This window comes from Orbicella faveolata, unplaced genomic scaffold (genome assembly GCF_042242905.1).
Source record: "Orbicella faveolata isolate gen_17 unplaced genomic scaffold, um_ofav_v1 contig_2, whole genome shotgun sequence".
In the NCBI taxonomy this organism is placed as follows: Eukaryota; Metazoa; Cnidaria; class Anthozoa; order Scleractinia; family Merulinidae; genus Orbicella; species Orbicella faveolata.
The window spans coordinates 31,810,725-31,832,713 of NW_028301547.1; the positions used below are offsets into that span (position 1 = coordinate 31,810,725).

Here is a 21,989-nt window from a genome sequence, read left to right on the forward strand (position 1 = left end):
TTAACATGAATATCCTTTTCTTTTTAAATTTTTCTGTCATCGAGATCTTCATTTCTGAGTGCAACGGAAATTTCTGATATAAGCCAATTATTATTCCACCTTTCTTTTCAATTTTTCGATTCAGTAATCTCTGTTCAGAAACGACTCCGACATTCTGGCCAGCATATACAGAATGGAAAAGATTTTCATTACGAGTCAAAACGAAACAGCTGCATTTTCTCGAAAAGAAAAGTTAACGTTAGTCACATGCCAGTCCAGTCACGAAACTCTCTCGTCCCCATGCTATATCGCTAAGGGACCTGGGTAGGGGTAAGCTCACGTCGGAGAGGAGCCGGTCAGTCCAGAATAACTTGCATGCGCATGCTCAGAATAAACCAATCAGATTGTGGTGTTGACGCGCTCGCTAAGGTTTAAATTGCGAAAGACGAATTAACAAATGGTAAACGCCATAGCGTGTACTATTGAGTTATGGATGTACGCGGAAGGTTGCTAAGCACGAAAGAAGCGTAAGAGTCGCACGAGGCGATAGCCGAGTGCGACTCTAGCTTCTTGAGTGCTTAGCAAACCTCCCAAGTGCATCCATAACTCAATAGTGCACGCTATGGCGTTTATCATTTGTTTTATAACACAACATTGAGACATTGAACAACAGAAGTCCTTTTATTGAGCTACATCACAAAAAAATGTTCGTGTAGTCTTACATGACAAGAGAAAACAAGCGCGCGAAAATTCATTCATGACAACCGACTGCACACCAATAACTCGATAAAGTTTCATCTTCAGACGACTGTGAAGACAGTTTCGCATTTCTGGGAGAAGGACTTCGGCCATTACTTTGGAAACAATGTCTGTCAAAAGATTTGCTTTGTAAACATTAGCACACACGTCAGCAGCGTACACCCATGGGCAAATAGTAGACGCTAAATTAACCAATCAGAGCGCGCGCTTTGCTTTAGTTATGTTATAATTCAAAATGTTCAATTACGCGACCAAGCACATTACCGCATGAATGGTCCTAGACCCTCTTAAGAATTAAAACCTAACCACACGCGACTAACTGATACAAATTGCTTACCAGAGATGGCGTAATTCGCGAGTAGTTTGAACTCCGGCGAGTAAGGTTATTCTGTTTTCTGTTGTTCCTGCTTGTAATGATAGCTGGCGACAATTGCTGGCGACTAGGCTGCTTTTCCCCTTAATTTTTTTTTTTTTGGCGGGGCGGGGGAGGGGGGAAATAGCGGCGTTCTGAGCATGTTTATGCAAGTTATCCTGTTCTCTTTCTTTTCCCGCGCTTGGGTTCCATCCCTGTGGCCCCCTCCCCCCCACGACCCCCACCGCTGTGTAGGACTAAATAGAGAATCCCTTCCCCTCGCCCCATTCTTCGGACGCGTCCCAACCCATAGTGCTTTTGGAAACGCAATCAAACATGGCGGCTTGTTTGAAATGCTTCCCTTTGAGCTGCACTTGATCAAGCTTTTGCTTCAAAGAGAGAATGTCACAGGATGAGGCTGTTATTTCCACAAATGATGACGCTACAGCTTGTAAGAGGTAAGAAATTACTAATTGTCACTGCCGGTAACTGTGAACAAACGAAGGATGTGAAATGTAAATACTTGGACCGCTCGACTGTTTACAACGAAAGAACTTGGGGAGTGAGTCAAATAAGCTCAAATTATGCAGTCTGAAATTTTCAGGTCTAATCCTGTGATGGACTTGCGTCCTATCCAGTGTGCAGTAGAAAGAGTCGTTGTTTACTGTGGCAAGCTCTTGCTGTTTGAGAAAGAGACGGAAGTCAGCAGCAATGCGTTCCCGGAATGCGCCTGTGTTATTTTTCGCACCTAACAATGTAATGCGTGTATTGAAAGCAGGAACAGTCTCATTTATGAGGCATTTGACGGTGTGACGCAGCTAGGGATTAGAGATATTTGCCTTTAACTGAGAAGAGCCTGGGTCAAATCTTCAAATGTAGTTACCAAAATGTCTTCTTCTCTTTGCTTAGTCCTGGCCTTGGCAACGTTATGTCGATTTTGAGTTTCTGGCCCAGCGTTGTTCTTATTAGATACATTTGAACAAAGTGATTTCTCTACTCTCTGGAATTTGACTGGAATTTTCACTTTTTGGTCAAATCCCCACCCCTTAACTGCCCCTCCCCCCCTCACAGGGATTATATGGATAGGCACATTATAAGTGGAATTATCCTTGTGCTCATGTCACATATATTTGTTACATGTAGATTTGCTGTCCAATTAGGCTACTGGTCAGACAGTTACATTCAACACTTTGCCAAGTTAGGAGACAGAAAGACTCCAGAAATTAACAGAGGTGAAACTAGAAAGCAATGGCCATGTATTATTTAAGCAATAGGCCATTTCACTTATGAGACTTGCATGCAGAAAATCATGGTATTTGTATGTGTTATGCTTGAGACACTGCGTACAACTACCATGACTCCCTGTGTGTGTGTTTCATTGAGAGAATGGGGTATGGAAAATACATTTTCAAAGAATGTGGTTTATATAAATACACACATAGTAGTAATACACACGTAGTCCTTGCCATGCATATATAAAGTACATGTAGATTTGTGCCACAACTTCCTCTTCAGAAGCTTTTGCTCCTTGAATTAGTAACTCTGTCCTTCCAAAGCTTGTCTGATGTACAATCATGTTGTTGCACATTACTAAATGAAGATCGTAATTCTTTGTTCTGACGGAGCCTTCAAATATTTTCACCAGGGAACTGCAATTTTTTTTTGGGAGACGGGGTCAGATTTTTAAAATAAAATACTGTAATATATTTAAGTCATAAATTTCCCTGCCTTGCTGCCAGCTAACCCTTTCATCTCCTCCTTTAAAACCTTATGTCATCACACGAAAGGTGCTGCTGATGAGGTTTTTGTTTAATGTTTAGTTCGCCAATCAATTCCTAAGTTATTTTAACACCCCACCTGTAATCATACAGTCATGTTCAGTTATTTTTTTAATATACCAAACCTGGAGATTATAAATTTGAACTGATATTTCTTTGCAGGTTACTATGCTCGTGTCAAAGGGATGCGGATGCTGCTGGACCAGTTTCTTTCACAGACCAGATGTAATTGTCAGGTTATCAATCTTGGAGCTGGCTTTGATTCTCTCTTTTGGCTCTTAAAGGTAAATGTAACAACGACAACACAGTTCATTGAACCTACTCACTGGGGCTTTTCAGGAACAAGAAATTTGTAATTTAACCAAGATTTTAGATTTTTTGACTAGTATTCAGTACATATACAAGTAGTTATAAATTACTTAGCCCTTCTGTATTTTTAATATTGTCTCAAATTTATCATTAGTTGTACCGAGTGTTGAAATCATTATCTAGAAATTTTTGCATTTATAAATAAATATTTAATTGCAATCTTTTCTAGTATGGTAACATTGTTTAACTGTTCTGGATCTCATTTTCTAAGTAAAGGAGGAGAGCTTAGCACCAAAGCTGTTTGTTGAGATAGATTTTGGAAATGTGACCAGCAGAAAGTGCTACAGCATAAGGCAAGTTTTTAAATTCATCATTTCCTTACTCTTCTTCCATTCAGTTGGCTGGCTTGTCATGTCACACTTAATCGTCCTTGTTGGCTGATCAAACTACATGTAGATCAAGCCAGACAACTTCTCAAGCAAGTTGTGTGGGCAAGATTCACTGATTTAAACAATGTAGATTAGTTTTGATGAACAAAAGGAATTCTACAGCACCAGTACAAATGATGATTTCTCATCTGATATGACTCTCGTGTATTGTGCTAAGAGACACATCTTCCAAGAAGTACATGAGATATCAACTTACTTTGAATGACCACTGTAAAAGAGGAAGTTTCGATACAGGACTATAAATTTCACTCTGTCTCTCACTTGATAAAAAACATCATGTGCTTGTAGTTAATGTACAAGTATATGGGTCTACATGACTGTATTGTGTGTAGTTGAAATACAATGAACATCTACTGTTAATAACTTAAACTACATGTACATGAAGGAATCTAGGGTTTATTTATTGATGGGGATCTTTTTTCTCAAGGGCCAGGAGGAAACTCCAAGAGGTATTTTCTCAAGATGATGGACTGAACATTGGTATGTTGTGTTATATATATTTAATCTTTTCACAAAAGGTATACATGTAGTTCACTCTCAGTTACAATTCATAATCATGTATTGAGGTGGAGGTCTCCATCATTTTCTTTTTCTTTACAGACTGACTGTTTTAGGTTAATAAGTTATTTATTATATGGCTTTTGCTTTGGTAATGCCAGGCATTAAGGTAGAATAATGCCCTAGAATTAGTCAATCAGACTGTGTCATATTGGCTACATGCACAAGCCCTATAATAAATTAATGTAATTCGTTCATTTATTTTAAAAATAGTTTATTAATTAATCTTTTGAAATAAGTATCTATATAGATAAATTTTTTAATTTATTGAGTGAAATACCCCAACACCTAGGCTTTACTCGGCTCTTCCCACACTTTGAACCTAGAGTGCATGTTATAATAATAGTATAATATAACAATAATATTATGTTACAAAAGTTTATCTGTACAATACAAGTCGTGTATATGTATAACATCTAGTTTATACCCCAGGTTATATGTGTGAGCATGAATTCTTATTTAACTCCAGATGGAAATGAAGCTCACTCTAAACACTACCATCTGTTGGCTGTCGACCTGAGGGAAATAGGTGCACTTGAAAGTAAATTAGAAGAAATTGGAGTTGATAAAAGGTAATTACCACACACTCATACAAAATGGCTCTTTCCTGGTTTTTGACAGCCTGTTACGTGAAGTTGTTTTGTGTTAAAAATGAACTTATGCAATGGAAGAAAATGATGGTTCATTAGTATTAAATGTAGTGGAAATGAAATAACAGCTACTTGGAGACTTATGCAAGTTGTAAGTCTGAAAATTTAGTAGTGATAATTGGGGAAATGATTCATGTCTAATACATAGTATTTCTGAGAGTTCAGCTTGTGGTCTGTTGAGAAACAACAAACTATTGTTCCAAACGTGCTAATTAATGATTACTACTTAATAAGATGTGGCTCTGGGTACATGTATTTTGCAGCCTTCCAACAGTGTTTATTACAGAGTGTGTACTGGTTTATATGGAACCTGAACATTCAGCGGCTATTGTTAACTGGGCTGGAGCAAATTTTAAAACTGCTATTTTTATAAACTATGAACAAGTAAGTTATTGATAAAATATATTTGAATAAATTGATATAAATTAAGTTACATTGTTTTAAAGTGTTCAAGATGCACTCTGAGTCCTCTGAGTAAAGCTACTTTGAAATTCTCACTCTTGAGAATAAACTGCTAAGTCCAATGAAGTTTTTGCAACTTGATTTTATGATTACTTGTTACACTTTTGACTCTCATGTAGAACTCTTTGCAAAAAACTGGGAATTGGGTGGGGAAAACTCCAAACAAAAACAAAGACAGTGTTTTAATAACATAATTTATCTAGCAATCTCCTCCCTTGCAATATTGGCACCTCAAAATCATAATGTTTCTCATAGTTTAGCAGAGGTCTTTTTATCTGGTGTTTGGGATTAAGGAAATGGAAGTGAGGAGCAGGGTGGTCAATCTTTTGACCAGAAGTGATTTTATATTGCAAAGTTAGTGATCCCTAGGTGGTGTGGTTTACAATGTTATAGTTAGAGGTATTTTACAGCTTGTCGTAGCTTGGTTGATTGGTACTCAGTATGTGGCTGTGATTAATTTTCAGGTGAATATGCAGGACAGATTTGGTCAAGTTATGATTCAGAATCTGAGGGTAGATATGAATTATGATTTTGAGTTTGTTGGACATGTCGCTGCTATAAGAGCTTGGTCACACTATTTTTACTTATTCTTGATGAGCTTCAAAATAAATACACCTACCAATGATTAAATCAAAGGCAATCATAATTTTGGGGCATTTTTGATGCATGAACTGATAGGAGTTTCTGTTTTAGCCTCTTGACATCTTCTTTTGCTAAAATCTTATTATGAACTAATAAGTTGCACCCAGGCTAACACTGAAATGGCCAAATCAGACTAGATGTTATTCCAGTTTCTGTAACATGAAGTGAATAGGAGTAGTATTACACTCTCCCCAGGCCCCTCCCTCAGCCAAACAGGATGCTGGTCCACTTTTAGCTTTCTCCCAATATATTCTCACATTGAGTGGATTGAGGTGTACATGTAGCTCAAAAACACAATACAGTGACCATGACAAGGACTTGAACCTGGGCTGCCTTGTCCAGAGTCCTCCTTACTAACAAATTACATGTGTAGGCCCCATGTCTCTTTTTTTTCTTCAGTATCTTCAATGCTGTTGTGTTGATTTTAACGATTCCTCTGTTCTGTTCTAAATCTTTCCTTTGCACTTTCTACCATAATAGACCTTTTTAGCTTGGGCGGTTTGTTGCCCCATTTCAGACCCTCTGATGATACTCTTGATCTATTCTTAATTTCAAATTTGCAAATAATCACGTGTATGTGAATGGATAAATTTTAGATGGATAAAATAGAACTTCTCTAGAGAATATAACGTGGTCTGCAAAAAATAAAGGAAAGCAAACTACCCAAGCTAAAAGGGTCTATTATTATTTCAGTTGAGTTTAAACCAGAATGTATTAAGTAGCAGAATTGCCTTACAAAACAATGGAATCTAAATGTCAGAGAAGAGACATATAGTATGCTGGGTTTGTCTTTTGCAGAGTAGAAACTGCGAGCTTCTTGGAGCCTACGCTTGTCCCGACCTTGAATCACATGTGAGTAACCCCCGCCACCCAGAGAAATTCAAGAAGTCTAATTGCCCCAATTGTTGTAGTAGACAAAGGAATACAGTCCAAAACCTTTAGTTTCTAAGCCAAAAGTCAAGATCAACTTTTCCACTTCAAGAGCAACGCCTGTAGGAGCTCATTTCTATCAGTGAATCAAAATACTGGGAGAACAAATGACACCACTGAGTTTCACAGATTTCCAGTTTCTATGAAGGTCGTGCGAGTTGTGTTCGTGCATTGAAGCTGAAACTGCTTATAGTAATCAGTATTTAGTGGTATCTAGAGGAGCAGCCAGAATTTTAATATATCCGAATTGGGCTATTAGATTGTAAAAATTATAACATTGTGCGTGGAGATGTGAAATTTCACTTCGAGTGTTCGCTTTTTCTGTGCCCTTTCTCATGTTCACATGAGAAGAAGAATTTCATATCTTCAGGCAAGCATGCATTTGATTTTGTTTATAAAGACGTATTTATGACTTGCCATAACTTTCCAACCATTCCTGAAGATGTCCGAGATTTTGTTGAGGTCGTGTGAACGTCTCCGAATGTTTTCCACCATTTTGGAAGTTTTAGAGGAAACTTTGTGTCGAGTTTTATTATTCTTCACGCTTGACATTCTGCGAAAAATGAGGAGCGCTTGTTCTTGTCTCCTTCATGATCAGGCTCTCACACATTGAGAAGAAAAGCCTTTCTGAGAAACCTCTCAGAACATGTGCATCTTCAGTGTGATATTTTTGGGGGTTTAATGACGCTGAAAATAATAACAAAAAGGGTCTTGGTGCGAAATAGATGGCAGAAAGGGCTTCCGCCAGCAGTCGTTGTGCAGGCATTATAGCGCACACAACTTCGTTCCTAGGTCTCTCCGGACAGAAGGGAGAGATCCTGGAAACGAGTTTGTACAATGTGTGGCATAGCTCTAAATAGAGTAGGGATGTTAGTTTGTGATGATGTACAATGTTTTCCAATTGACAGAAACAAAGATTTTTGTCCAACAATTGGGATAAAGCTGAGGCTCTTGACATGATGAGTGTATTTAACTGTTTACCCTCAAACGACAGGACAAGGTCAGTACTGAAACATGTCGTCACTTTCTATAATTGCGGATCAGGGAAATTAATAATACATTAGATTAGTGATAAACCAAAACGTGATATTCTTTCACCATCCGGTAGGTAAAGTCAGTGTTTGAGCCTAGTGGCCTATTGGCCTATTGGCCTATTGGCCAGTGGTTGTATCTGGTTTCCGTAGGATGAAGCGAGTAGAAATATTTCTACGTCCCTCTGGATGGGATACTGTTAAATTCGTCGATACCCATTCATACACCTGGGTGGAGAGAGGCACTGTAAGGGTAAAGTGTCTTGCCCAAAACACAACCCCATGTCCCCGGCCAAGACTCGAACACAGACCGCTGGATCCCAAGTCCTACGTGCTAGCCACCAAAGATTGGCACCTCCCATTATACATAGGTGTGACGACTTTGGCAGACGCGCTCAACGTTTCTCAGTCGATAGGAGTTGTTCAGTTTACAGAGTAAACAGGTTCCTGTAATTGCACCTTTTTGTCCTGTTCCAAATAGAATAGAGAGAATAGAATTCCTTGACGAAGTGGATCTTCTTCATCAGCTTCTTTCTCATTACTGCATTGCATGGGCTGTGAATGATGCAGCACAACTTGGTAAGTGTCATTTATAAGACATGTTACTGTCTGCTATTCTGTTGTAATTTCTAACACTGGTCTTTCTCTTCTGCTGAGATAAAGAAAAGTGTTTATGGCATACTATGACTCTTGGTGGTTTTCTATAATTATTTCTCTTGTGTTCTCAGATGACTGTCATCGCATCATGAGTCATGATACTATTTCACAATAGTAATAGTAGTAAATAGTGCTTATTTGATTACCGTATCCCATAAATCGGCGAATATATGAGGAGTTTTTCTCCTTTACATTAAAAGCTTGTCTCTTTGTGTTCCAGGTCTGTCAAACATTGCTTTCTGACAGGAATCTAACAGAAGAACGTTGTGGCCATCGTAGACTGCCTGCGTGTTCAGACTTCTTAGTGACTCCTATTTTTCTGCTGCTCTCTTCTCCGGCGTTTCTACCGATTTTTGTAATTGTTGACGGAGCTGTGTGTAAATGCGCGGGAATTTTGAGAGCAAGACTGAAAGAAACTCAAATTCTCGGGATTACTGTTTGCTTCTCGATGGTTCTTTCAATTTCCTTCTGCTTATATATCTCATGCACCGAGAACATACATTCTATTTGTTTGGAAGATGTTTAAGGGATTGCAAGAGGACAAGAGTGTTTTTGTATATCGCGTGTTAAGCGCCCGCGCGCGCGGCATAGGCCAAGTTCGTAGAGGTATACTATTGTGTAACGTAAAGGCTTAGTGTGGCCGCGTTGCACTTGGTTGGATGCATGACCAATATAATGTTTTACAGTTGATCACCAAAATTTATCCGAGTAAACGCAAACGCTTGGATCTTGGTATGTCATCAGTGGGCTACTGTGAGCTGTACTGAGCAATAAGAGCGAGCGTAATATTCCTTGGAGATTTTACGATTTCACACAATTTTTTTACGAGTGATAACGGTGTAATTACTCCCTGTATTCACAGTGTTGCGCACCACATTTTTGTCTGATGGTAAAGTTTCAATTAATATATTTAATACGACATTCTGTTTGGTTCAGTTTGGTTTGGTGATAATTAAGTGTGGAAAATGAGCATAACGTCTTGACTTTTTATGTAGAGTCGTTGAAGACGCAGTTTAGACGAGACGAGGACGATGTATACAGCTTTGTGGGTACAAGGTGTCTTAATAAGGTGTCTAAGATCTTAGTGCTAGTTGTAATTCAGCTATTCTGTTCTCAGAACACAGTCGAACTTTGAGATACTGCGTGGATGTTTGTTTCAATCTCTCTACACGTAGTTCATTTGTAGTGACACGGACGAGTGCTCCCTCAACCATAAGTTACGTCGTATTCTAGAAGTGACAAAGAAAGTAATATGTATAGTTTCAACAGTGAATAACCCGACATCTGAAAATCCTTCAAAATCCTTGTAATGATCGACGGTAAAATGCCGCAGACTTGTGCAACAATGAATTACATTAGATGTGTTACGCACTTGATCACGCACCAGCAGTCTTGTGTGGAACCAAACAGCTATTCGCTCTTGATAAGTTTATATCGATACATTCGACAAGGTAAATGTCAGGAAGAAAACCGGGAGTGGTCATGTCAAACCGTCGCAATCAAAGGGTCCTTTGGGCTATCTCATGAAACGTCTTTTCCCGCTCTGCAATGAGCTCCTCTACTCAAGCTCCATGCACTTCTCTCCCTGATACGAATACTTTACACATTCCTTAGGTCTATATGGGATGCTAATTCAGTGCAGGTTATCTCCCATGGCGAGTACTTTGTCAGTTTTCCTAACAGCTCACAGATTCTCATTTATACCACCTGGTTAATTTCTAAAGAGACTGTTATGCAGTGTTCTTAACGATTTAGTTGATTAGTGCATGCGCAGTAGATTAAGGTAAATTAACAGCTGTAGCGAATTTGGAAAGCTGACGTCTAGAGATTTTACCCCATTCATTAAATTGAGGCAATCAAAGGGTTCTGACCCAATGACTATAAAATGTATCCCCTCAGCCTTCCCTCAGCTTTTCACCTACCGATCTCTTTCGCCCCTCAGCCTTCCGTCCGACGTCATCAGCGCTTCGTATGATATACTTTATGACTTAGCTGCTCCTAATATACTGGACCTAAAATTTTGTTTGCCATGTGTATCTCCTTGTTATAATAAGCAGATGTTTCTTTCGTGACAAGTCGCTTACCAAGTTCAAGAATTTGTATCCCCATTTTTACTCCTGTGGGATGGAGAAAGTAGAGTCTCTTAAAGACCTTAACAGGGGGATACTGGTTTGACAGGGGATATTGATTTAACGGGGAGATACTGATTTAACAAGGGGATGCTGATTTAAAAGGGGGATAATGGTTTAACAGGGGGATACTGATGTAACAGGGGGATAATTCGATTTAAAGAGGTTGCCTAGTTTTTCTCGCAAGATGGCGTAACCAGACCCTTGGGTTTGGACGATATGAGTCGAAGAATACCACTTCACTATGATATCACCCACCTTAAATGAAAACATTTTATGGGCTGGATCTTCTGAGATCTCGCCGTCTTCCGTAAACTCGAGTGATGTCTTGACCAGACAAATCAAAGCTTTAAAATCCCCATACCACTTGAATTGATCCTTCGTGATCAAGTAGTTGAGTCGACTAGCCAAAGATGCAATTGATGATGAATTCTCGTTTGTAAGAGACATTTTTAACGAATTGAAAACCGACTAAAATACAAAACAGTGGAGCGCGATAAAATACGTGTGAACACTCTGAGAGTAGACAAGGGAAAATCACCCGATCTCCAAAGATTACAGAAGAAATAAGTTATAACCGTCACTAGAGCACATCTTCCGATATCCATTTTCTGTAATCTTAATTGTTCTTAATCTAATGAATATTGCATGTTACATATAGCTACCTTCGCGGTAGTAGTATATATCACGTGAATAGCCTACTTCGTTCTAAATGAACTGATAACAACTGATTTAAAGAGAAATGGCTGCAGAACCGATTTTAATGAGATGCGTTATCATTATTAGCTCATTCAAGAGACTGGTCACATACCCTGGTATTCGATGATAAAAATGTTTAACAAAACGAGCGGCTTGTCGTTGTACACCTTAGATCTGGATGTCATGAATTTCCTTTTGGGTTTGTGAATCCCACACAGATGGTCTCTCACTAATGAATAACAAGAGTTTTTCTTAAATGTGTTCCAGGTTCCTTCTGATAAATCCGACAGTAAAAGTAAGTAAAGTAAAACTTTATTTAGCCGCCGGGTCAGCCTTCGTGATAATGCTGGTAACATATAACAAACATTAAACTTGATCGAAGTCCTTAAAGAGTTCCACTCCTAAAGATATATAATGTTTACGGTGCAGTTATTTATGGTGCATTTCTGATTGCGCGGGTCATCCGATTTTTTTCTCTTTGGACTCATTGAAGACCATTGAAGAACGCCGTCTGATTATTGACTTCATTAGGAGCCTAGGAAGCTTAGGCCCGGTCATCCACACTACACCGGAGGAATTTAAAAACGCAACAATCACCAGTCGTTTTATATTTTTGTTTGAGGAAATCTCGGCCAGGGAAATCACGTGGTTCTCCTGATCATATCGTGTTCGAAAAGATCCGTTTTAAAATGTTTCCGTCCACATGAAAACTCGAAGCCGGCGTTTTCAAATTCTTCCGGTTTGAAAAAGCGTTTTCGAAAAGCTCCGTTTTCGTGACGGATTACTCTGGGCCTTAGGTCCAACCGTAGAAATAAAGCTGTATGCGTCGTTAAATTCCTCCGTCGTAGTGTGGACGGAATCTGGAGCAAACCACGACGTCAATGAGCACCACCAAACAAAAGGTTTAATGAGCAAAACCTGTAAACCTTTGCACGTTTCATAGCCGTCCTCTGCAAAACAACAACGCAAAATGACCGCAAACGTGAACGATGAGTCGAACTGCGAATTTTTCGTATTTCCATTTAGGATTGAACGCTGTCATTACATATTCAGCCTGAACGAGCTGAGGTTTTAGAACCATTGGCATCCTGGACAAATTCAATTTTACAAGGCGTTGTCGTTGACGTCGCCGTCGTCATTGTTAAGATCCCTATATTTGCATCTCGGATGCTGGAAGGTCGATACACTTGTTTAACGTGGGGTCTGTGATCCTGAGTGGCTGCTTTGTTCTTTGCTCATGTTTTATCCCAAGACCAGTCGAACGCAGATGAGAGTATCGTGTAAAAGCCGTAAAAAGTCATATAAATTGCAGCTCTTTGCCAAGGTTCTTTTTAGTTCAGCGATTAAATTGTCGAGCGTTTCGGTAGGAAGTTCTTCCCTTCTGCTGAAACAATCTCGTTTACGTTACTTCGTCGATGCAATATCTTTTCATCTACCCCATTACTACATGACAATCGTTTGCATCTTCTTCTTCTTCTTCTTCTTTTTCTTCAGTATAGCTTAAGGCTTTGAACACGTAAAAGCCATCGTCATCAATAACGTCCTTGAACATGGCGAGTTGATACACGGGGCTTTCCCGCTCCAAAGCAAGTAATTATTACAGTATTTTTCTTTCCATAGCTTCCAGTTCTCGGGGATCTCGCTACTTAATTGACCTCAAATCTAAACGTTGCGGAGACAATGATATCTGGTGGAATAACATTGAAAATCGTGATGCTTTAGGCGGCAAGGCACTGGAAGTTGTTTTCGCTCGCAGGCATTCGTAGATGGAAGACGTCGACGAATTTGAACTACCCTTTCGCTGCAACGTGTAGTATTAGATGGCAGAGAGAACCTTAAACAAACGTCATCAATCAAGGCTTAATCCGGCTTCTGTAACTCAAGAACGCGTATATTTTAACTGGATGTATAGCATAAATTACAAAGCCTTTACAGAACATAAGCGTGCATATAAAGAATGTTTGACAAATTAGCATATTATAGCCTTAAGTTAAGGTATGTCCGCCATTTTGAATCATCAAAAACAGCCGGTGTCAGAAACTCGTTTTACCAGTTTGGCTATGACGTCAGTACTTTCTCATTGGCTCACAGTCGAGCCTTTTGTTCTTTCGCTTTATAAGTGCGACACCACCCGGATGGTTGGGCGGCCAGTTAACTCCAGCGCATACACATCTCTCTTAATCTCTCTTAAAACAGTACCTCCTGAATATATTATTCTTCCTCAACCACCCCCCTAAATATCCCCCCTATATCCCCTCCCAGCCTGCATTTCATTAATCCAACACATATACCTATACAACCCACTTATCATTTATCCCCCACATATACTAACACAGCCTACATTTCATAAATCCCCTGCATATACCTCCACAGCCTATAGCTCATTAATCCCCCTCATATACCTACACAGCCTACATCTCATTAACCCCCTCTACAGATATCTACACAGCCTACATTTCCTTAATCCCCTACATATACCTACACAGCCCACATCTCTTTAATCCCCCACAAATACCTACATCTCATTAATCCCCCACATATGGCTACATAGCCTACATCTCAGTATACTTACACAGCATACATCTCATTAATCCCCCACATATACCTACACCGCATACATCTCATTAATCCCCCACAAATATCTACACTGCAATACATCTCATTAATCCCCCACATATACCTACACAGCCTACATCTCATTTATCCCCCACATATACCTACAAAGCAAGACATTTCATTTATCCCCCACATATACCTACAAAGCAAGATATTTCATTAATCCCCCACATATACCTACACAGCTTACATTTCATTAATCCCCCACATATACCTACACAGCTTACATTTCATTAATCCAACACATATTCCTACACAGCCCACTTATCATCAATCCCTCACATATACCTACACCGCCTACATCTCATCAATCCCTCACATATACCTACACAGCCTACATCTCATTTATCCCCATATATTCCTACACAGCTTTCATCGAATTAATTCCCAACATTTACCCACACAGCCCACCTCTCATGAATCCCTCACATTTACCTTCACAGGTTGCATTTCATTAAATCGTTTCTAGAGTCATTACTCATTATATGGTTATTAACTCATTTAGAACCAAGCGGTCTTAAGATATCTTGGAACAAGTAAATTGACTATCGTTATTCAAATTATCCGTTCACTTGTAGCCTGGGAACAGGCTTCCGGTTGGGTTAATGGGTTTAGTGCGAGCTAGCCAAGTGTGGTCTAGGGCTAGGTGACGAGGGGGAGCGCAGCTCGCGGAATTCTTTTTTTCGCGCCTGACGACTTGCTTCGCTCGCTGGATGTTTTTTTTTTCCGTCCCTGCCGGATATTTTTTCCGCCCTTGCTGGGAGCCTGTTCGCAGGCTGGTTCACTTGCCGTGCGTTCGAATGGATACCGTAAGGAACGTTTTCGCGTGAGATGTCATAATTTTGACGATGCATTTTTGTGGTTGAATCGACAAAGTTCTTCTTTTAACGACGCTTTTAGGGTCGAGGACGTAAAATTGGCGATGTACTTACTTTTTTTACGTGACGCGTGATTGGTGAAAAAAATTCTCCGTGTTGCGTGATTTAATAGAAAAATTCAGCGTGATGCGTGATTGTTATCACACCTTTGCCACCCTCATAGAGGGATGATTAAAGGAAATTCAAGTTAATTACAGTGTACTGCCAAATGTGTTGTCGACAAAAAGACAATGCTTTGTTTTGTTGTTGTTTTGTTTATATTCTGTTGCTATGAATAATGAATTCACTCGACCCTGTAAAATATACATCCACACACTATGACTTAATGTCATATCTAAATGAGACTCGAAACGAGTTAATTACTATTTAGTGGTAGAATTAAAGTAAGCAACTCACTGAAAAATATCTCTCTATGGCTAGCCATAGCTTGTGACTGACTGAGTTAGCCACAATGATCCCTAGATTTCTGTTAGTTTTATCTGTGATGGCAAGCATAGAATTCTGCGGAAGCGTTTTTGAAACGCACGTTGGTAAGTCCAGAACAAATGTGTTCCAACAATTTCTCTTTTCTACCTTATAGTCAGCTGCTTGCACGAGAAAAAACTGCACAAAAGACATGAAAATTTGGAATTTCTCCAGTCTTACTTAAATTCTGTTTATTTTGTTCGAGAAAACTTCCTTTACTTTTTCTTCAGACCATACCTTATTTGGTTACGTAATAGGGAACGCTGTTGTTGATGACGAGTTGACTGTCAGCTAAAATGCATCGCAAATAACAGTTGCAAGTCATTTAATGTCCGTTCTGGTGGCAATAATTCAATTCGCATTTGTGAGTTTTAAAAATGGTATCCTCAGGATCTCATTGGCCGAGCGAAGTCGTTTGACATCTCTGCAGCCAATCATAATCAGGGCGGCAAATACATATTCAGCCCGCGCATCCCCCGTTTGGCCCGCAAAATGGCGCGTTTTATAGAGGGCAGTTTGTCATTTGGCCGCGCGTATTGATAATAATAGTTTGTATTGTTGCTTTGGCAACCTTTTATTTATATAAAGGGATGATTACAACGTCAACTCATGACTGGGAATTTGTGTACCGGTAATCCGATTATTGTAAGATCATATGGCAAAGAGTGGTCAATCGTCATATTTATAAAATAACTGAGATAATACGCTCGCTCTGATTGGTCAATAGAGTTGGCTCCCGATATGACAGAACTACGCGCGAACTGAAGTACTCACATCACTAGCAAGAACAAAATAAACAGTTTCCGCGTTCACCAGCTGAGATATCAATAACACGAAAATCTTTTCATTCAGCATATACATGGAAATTTGCAAGGAAAATTGGGACCAGAAGTTGATCGCGATATATTGCTTGATCAATCAGAGTGCGCGTTGTATCTTAGTTATTTTATAAATTCCGATAAGAAATTGCTTTTTGAATCCACCTGCACGTAGAATCTACACTGCATCATGTGAATACTTTGAAAAAAGAAAGCAATAAGTGTTCAGATAATATCCAGCAAAGGAGTAACGCGTAGAAAGGGTTAAAAATGTTGAATTTATTACTGCGCCTGCCTGTAAATTAAAGTTAGTTGTGACTGCGATGCCAGAGGTACAAAACAGAGCTGAGTTTGTAATAGTCGTTCTCGACGTTTAGATGAACGCCCAACGTAAATTAAGACTCATCCAAGTATCATACTGATGAAACAACCAGTTTGTGTGTAATTTCGACATGGTGCATATACGCTATCCTGAGAATTTAGTACTCCATCATTCCCCATATTGCGACAAACAAATTTTTGCGGGACTGTTTGTGTTTTGCTGAAAAAAAATTAAATGTTAAATAATTTAGCAGCTAAGGAGTTTTTAATGGGAAAAACTCAAAATAAAGAGCTGGTAAAAGAAAGCCGAGGTACCACATGTGGTGTTGCTATGCATATGAATTATAAATAAACTTGTCTTGCAAAAAGAAATTAAACTCGCTCCGTTGTATACAAAAACTCAAACTGCTGGATGGCTGCGATGTTTCATACCTAACTAAGACTCAAAGATTTCCAACTTGTACACGTAAGGGTTACTCGTTAAAGATATCTTGAAATTATTGATGGCTGGGGTTTGGCTAGTTCAGTTGACCCTAGTGACCTTGAACATTCTCCCGGTAATCGTGTTTGTGTTGGCAAACAGAGACTATTGTGGAAGCGTTTTTGAAACTCAAGTTGGTAGGTATCATAACTTCTGATTTTGTGGACTGTTTTCATTGAAAAAGCTATCGCATGCAAACTTGGAATTTCTTCTGTCCGGTTATTTCTGTTTGTTTCCAATGAGAATAACTTCATGTGTGCTTTTTCATTCAGATCATGCCTTACTTGGTCATGTCATGGATAAGGCTGTTGTTAATGATGAGTTTGACTGTCAGCTAAAATGCGTCGCAAATAACAGTTGCAAGTCGTTTAATGTTCGTTCTGGTGGCAATAATTCAATCCGTCTTTGTGAGTTAAACAACAAAACCCGACAGATGAAACCAGATGATTTTAAATGGCAGAAAGGTTCTACGTACTACGGTTCTGTTGAGGCAAGTTGAATGCGTGGCTTGAATTCGTTTTCAAGCAATTATGAGAAAAACTTTACATTTTTGGTCTGTTTCAAAAATTAATTGTTGAGCTCGATGTTAAGTCAACTGAAAAAATGGGCTGAGGATAACACTCCCTCTTGGAATTACGAATAAAAGGCCAAAAGTTTTGTCTTAGAAATGTAATTTCCAGAAACACTTTTCCTATTTTTTAAAAACTAGTTTCACGGCCCGTCAAAGAAGAAAACCATGAACTAAACAATATATTATATATATTTCCTTCCCATTCCGATCGTAAATGAACACGGAACAAACTAAAGCAGTTCAAAATCATAAACTTGGTTTAAATACCTGAGAACTAATCCAAATGAAGTATATGACTTCCCCGAGTAGCTTAGATCATGTTTTAATTTTTTTAATTCATGTTCTTCACTAAAAGACGATAATCTTGTCTTAACCCGATACAGGTGTCCTGCATCGATGGCTCCAGTGAGCAGAAGAAGCTACAAAATTCCGGTCAGTGCCACCCAAAATACGAAGGAGAACGATGCCAGACGCGTGAGTGCTACTGAGTTAGTGCTATTAAGTTAAGGAATCGTCATAAAACGCGATTATATCTTCGAGAGTGAGAAGGGGAGGGAGTAGGAAGCTTGGGCAATTGCTAATTCTTAGCAAGACTTGTTCGACAAATTTTCTTTTTCGAAGGTCGATCCGAGAGTCCAAGTTTCCTTTTCAAGGCTCGATTTGAACGTTTTCTTCGTTTTGCTGCGCAGGAGTTTTTGGATTATCACTCAGGGCGTTCCGCCATTTGTACTTCCTCAATATTATAGTAGTCCTTTCCTTACGACAACTTCAACTTGCCACCAACTACGACCACAACAACATTTCTATCAGTATTTTGCAACATTGAAGTCCTCCGTCTTGCTATATACGTTTGGCATTGTCAAACGGACGGTCTGTAATTCGCCGGTCTCAACCTTGCATACATCCCATTTTATTTTTATACTTCTTTACATGTACATTAAAAGACAATTAAAAAAAAAAAATTAAAGGTCATTAAAATTACGCTTCTAATGGGGAAAACGATTTTCCATTGCAGCTAAACGAGATTGGTATTTGCATCACTATTTCCATTCTTGCAAGAGTATCCTGGATGCTGGAGAATCCACAGGTGACGGGGAGTACTGGATCGACCCTGAGAAGAATGGAAACCCTTTATTAGTGTACTGTGACATGACAACAGACGGAGGCAAGTGAAATGATTATTGCTTATAACGGGGGCTCTAGTGATTTTTAATTAGTCTTGACAGTGGGTGTGGCTTCGCAAAACAGCTGTGTTTAGTCAGCTCTCCAAAGCTTTCATCAGTTATACCAACTCAGTTATATAATTTCGCAAAGCAATTGTGCTCTACGATATGAGCTTAACACTTTTGTTTCAGACCTCCCCTATCTTTGGCGTTCCATTTTGATATTTGCTAGTGGTGCCTCTTCTGCATGATCCAACAAGCAAATAAATCCGTTAGGTCGAATTTGTGGCCTTGTTTAATGATTTTAGTGCCAAAAATATCTAAAATATTGAAATCAGACTGGCGAGGACTGGCAAAGAGTGAGTTGCCGTGGAAATAGATTTTTTTTCATAGCCGTAGGTGTGTTGCTTGTAGTACTATCAGCCTACCACGTTTCAGTGGTCTGTGCTGCAAACTGACCCAGATGTTTCTATTAACATACTTGATGTAATATTGGGTTGAGTATATGGCGTCATCAGTCCACTCATTTAAATAAAACCTTAAATATCTCCGGAACTAATGCAGACATTTAGAAACTAATGATTTTGCAACGTTGAAAAACTTTGAATCAATCAATCCGACGGTTACATTCGCATAAAGTGAATGAATAACAGAATAAACTATTTATACATAATTTAAACGAAAAAACAATTGTTTCGATAACAAAAGGAAAAACACTATCGCCAATGGATAGCTTTTGGCTATCCATTGGTAATAGTGTTTTTCCTTTTGTTAAAATTATCTATTCCTGTGAAGAACTGTGCATTCATTAAAATTCAAATAGATAACCATCAAATGTTGACTGTCATAAAAACAGAAACAGGAAAACGGCATTTTTGATTCTTCGTGGAATTCTATGTGATACTCCTAAAAATTCAAGCTAATAAGGGGTAAAAATTTGATCATAGTAGCACTGTACGGCGAACACCCCTACAACATTTACATGATCCATATGTCCCCACGCAGCCGTCCTTATCGTTGTGTTTAGTTTACTTTGAACCTTGAAGAACAGAAACTGTTCTTATTAACAAGTTTGTGTTTCGTTTTTAACTCATGGCAAAATTGAACGCCGCCTAATTAACAATTAGATTATGAGCTCGAGATTTCTAGGAGGTGATAGTTGATGAGGCCGAAGGCCGAATCAACTATCACCTCATGGAAATCGAGAGCGAATAATCTAATTGTTTTAGTAGAATTCTTACTAAAATTTACTTCAAATAACGGTTTCCAATTTTCTTGCGCCTGAAAAAGATCGCTCGGATTGACTTGGCATTTAAAATTGAAGTTGTGTGCCCGCGCAAGAAACCGTAAATGTCCTTCGTTTAGACTTCTCGAGAATTTAATTATGCATTTGCATCGAAATTTTCCTCCAAAACTTCGGAAAAACGAAAAAACGTCGTCATTTCCTGGACGACCCCCAGCCACTGCACACTAATGGCTGATAGTGTTCAATGGCTCAGCCAATCAGATTACAGCATTTGCATTAGTATACTAGTAGAATTCTACTAATACTGGTTATTTCAGGAGGCTGGCTTCTGATCTTCAACATCGTGATTGATGGCAACTCATCTCCTCCCACCTCCTTGGGTATCGAGCCATCATACCGCGGTATCAGCCACTATAACAACAGTAACATGGTTCTAGCGACTAGCGCCTTAAATGAGCTAAGATCTCATTTGTCTTTCGCGCAGCTGAGATTCCACTGCAGAAAACAACTTGGACGTACGTTCCACTTGTCTACGCTCGCTAACAATGCTGGTGAAGCTGTAGTCAAGTACTTCAGCCGTCAGACAGATGCCATGCCCTCCGCGTGTGGATCATTTGCACGACTTCCTGGAGACAACTCAGTCCTCGCCAGGAATTGTTCCAACTGGGGAAAAGACGGTGGCTATCACATTGGTAAATGGGGACATAAAGGATGGCATGAGTTGTATGAATATGCAGCATTTATCGCGTTCGATTATCATTGGGCCCCTAATCCAGCCTTTGAAGACGACAGAATGGAATGTGATGATCGTGGAACTGTTGTCTCTCCTGGAGACTTCTGGAAGATTTATGTGCGTTAAACCACTTCATACAATCCTGGGAATTTAGAATTCATCAATGGGACATTGTATCAACTGTAAACGGAACACTAATAAGACGTTATTTGTTACAATACTTTGCGTCTCATAGTGTCTTGCATTAGTATACTAGAGGAATTTTACTAATGGCTGGTGTTGTACGATAGCTTAGCTAATCAGATTGGAGCATTTACATAAGTGCACAAGCAAAATTCTACTGAAACTCAACAGAAACATATAACTAACAAAAGCTACAGGCATATTGATAGTACAAGCAGAGAAAATCTACATTATGATAATGGGAAATAAACGAGTAAGTTTTCCACTCTTTTTCTCACAGTGTTCACTTAAAAAAAGAAAACGTTTTATCCAGGTCCATGAGACAAAACAGGCAAAAGCAGAAAATCGTTTCAAGGCACTTTCAACTTTCCCAGAAGATTAAAGGGTTTGTGCCCCGGGGTTTATATTAAAAGACAACCCGAAGCGGTGGCTTCGAGCCTCCACTCGAAATTAAATCAGCCATGGTCAGCAGATGTTTTTGTCGGCCTGTTAATTATGATGCGAACCTTTGAAAAAAAAAACTGTTTAAACAAAATCGTTCTCCTTAAAAGTGAAAAATAAAAGTGAAATGGCGACTAGTAACGATGTGAAATAATCTAAACGTATCTGAACCTCTCACGGACACTCGCCTTTCATTCCTCATAAGTCAAAATTAGTTTTTGGCACAAAAGGGTTAACAAGGTTTTAGCGCAGCAGGAAAAAACTGCTCGTTCGCGAACTGTCAACCTTTCTCAATGCAGTCTACCGGTTAGACCGGTTAAATGTCTTGATGTGCTATTAAATTCTTAGAAATAACTTTAAAGGCTACATATGGTAGTACAGAGTATGTGTATTGCATCCTGACAACTGTATGATGATTTTGAGCTTAACTTTGTCTCGTAAAATCACAGGGCCGGGGTCCACAGGGAGCAGATGTTTGATTCATGTTAATTATTAACAAAAGTGTTCCACAAACATTTCTGGCCTAACTTCGTCAGTTTGTAAGGAAATCTCTTTACAAGTGAAAAATGGTAATGAAAGGAAACACGAAAAATTCGTGAAAGAATCTAAATTCACTTTAGTAGCATCGTACAAAATCAATCAATCAATTAAATGATTAAATGGTTTTGACACAGGAGGGGAAAACGGAT

The 21,989-nt window shown here is 39.1% G+C and overlaps 2 protein-coding genes across 3 annotated transcripts; both read left to right on the forward strand.

Annotated features, from left to right (window-relative positions):
• The first annotated feature begins 1,131 nt into the window (after positions 1–1,131).
• Positions 1,132–10,426, forward strand: LOC110051588 (leucine carboxyl methyltransferase 1-like). 2 transcript variants are annotated; one of them, XM_089288688.1, is made up of 12 exons: positions 1,132–1,548; positions 2,251–2,322; positions 3,031–3,152; positions 3,454–3,530; positions 4,054–4,106; positions 4,654–4,756; positions 5,098–5,218; positions 5,761–5,808; positions 6,737–6,790; positions 7,777–7,868; positions 8,381–8,478; positions 8,777–10,426. In XM_089288688.1, exons 1-12 carry the CDS (start codon positions 1,503–1,505, stop codon positions 8,797–8,799), a joined length of 909 nt encoding a protein of 302 aa, XP_089144814.1. In that variant the 5' UTR covers positions 1,132–1,502; the 3' UTR covers positions 8,800–10,426. The 2 variants fall into 2 exon arrangements, with proteins under 2 accessions (XP_089144814.1, XP_089144813.1); XM_089288687.1 differs by having other exon boundaries at positions 1,136–1,548; positions 2,234–2,322.
• Positions 10,427–15,548: 5,122 nt separating this feature from the next.
• LOC149112839 (fibrinogen-like protein A) lies at positions 15,549–21,755 on the forward strand. The gene is made up of 5 exons (XM_089288691.1): positions 15,549–17,100; positions 17,236–17,453; positions 17,918–18,008; positions 18,550–18,699; positions 20,261–21,755. The coding sequence occupies exons 1-5, from the start codon at positions 16,986–16,988 to the stop codon at positions 20,800–20,802; spliced, it is 1,116 nt and encodes a 371-aa protein (XP_089144817.1). The 5' UTR covers positions 15,549–16,985; the 3' UTR covers positions 20,803–21,755.
• Positions 21,756–21,989: the final 234 nt, after the last annotated feature.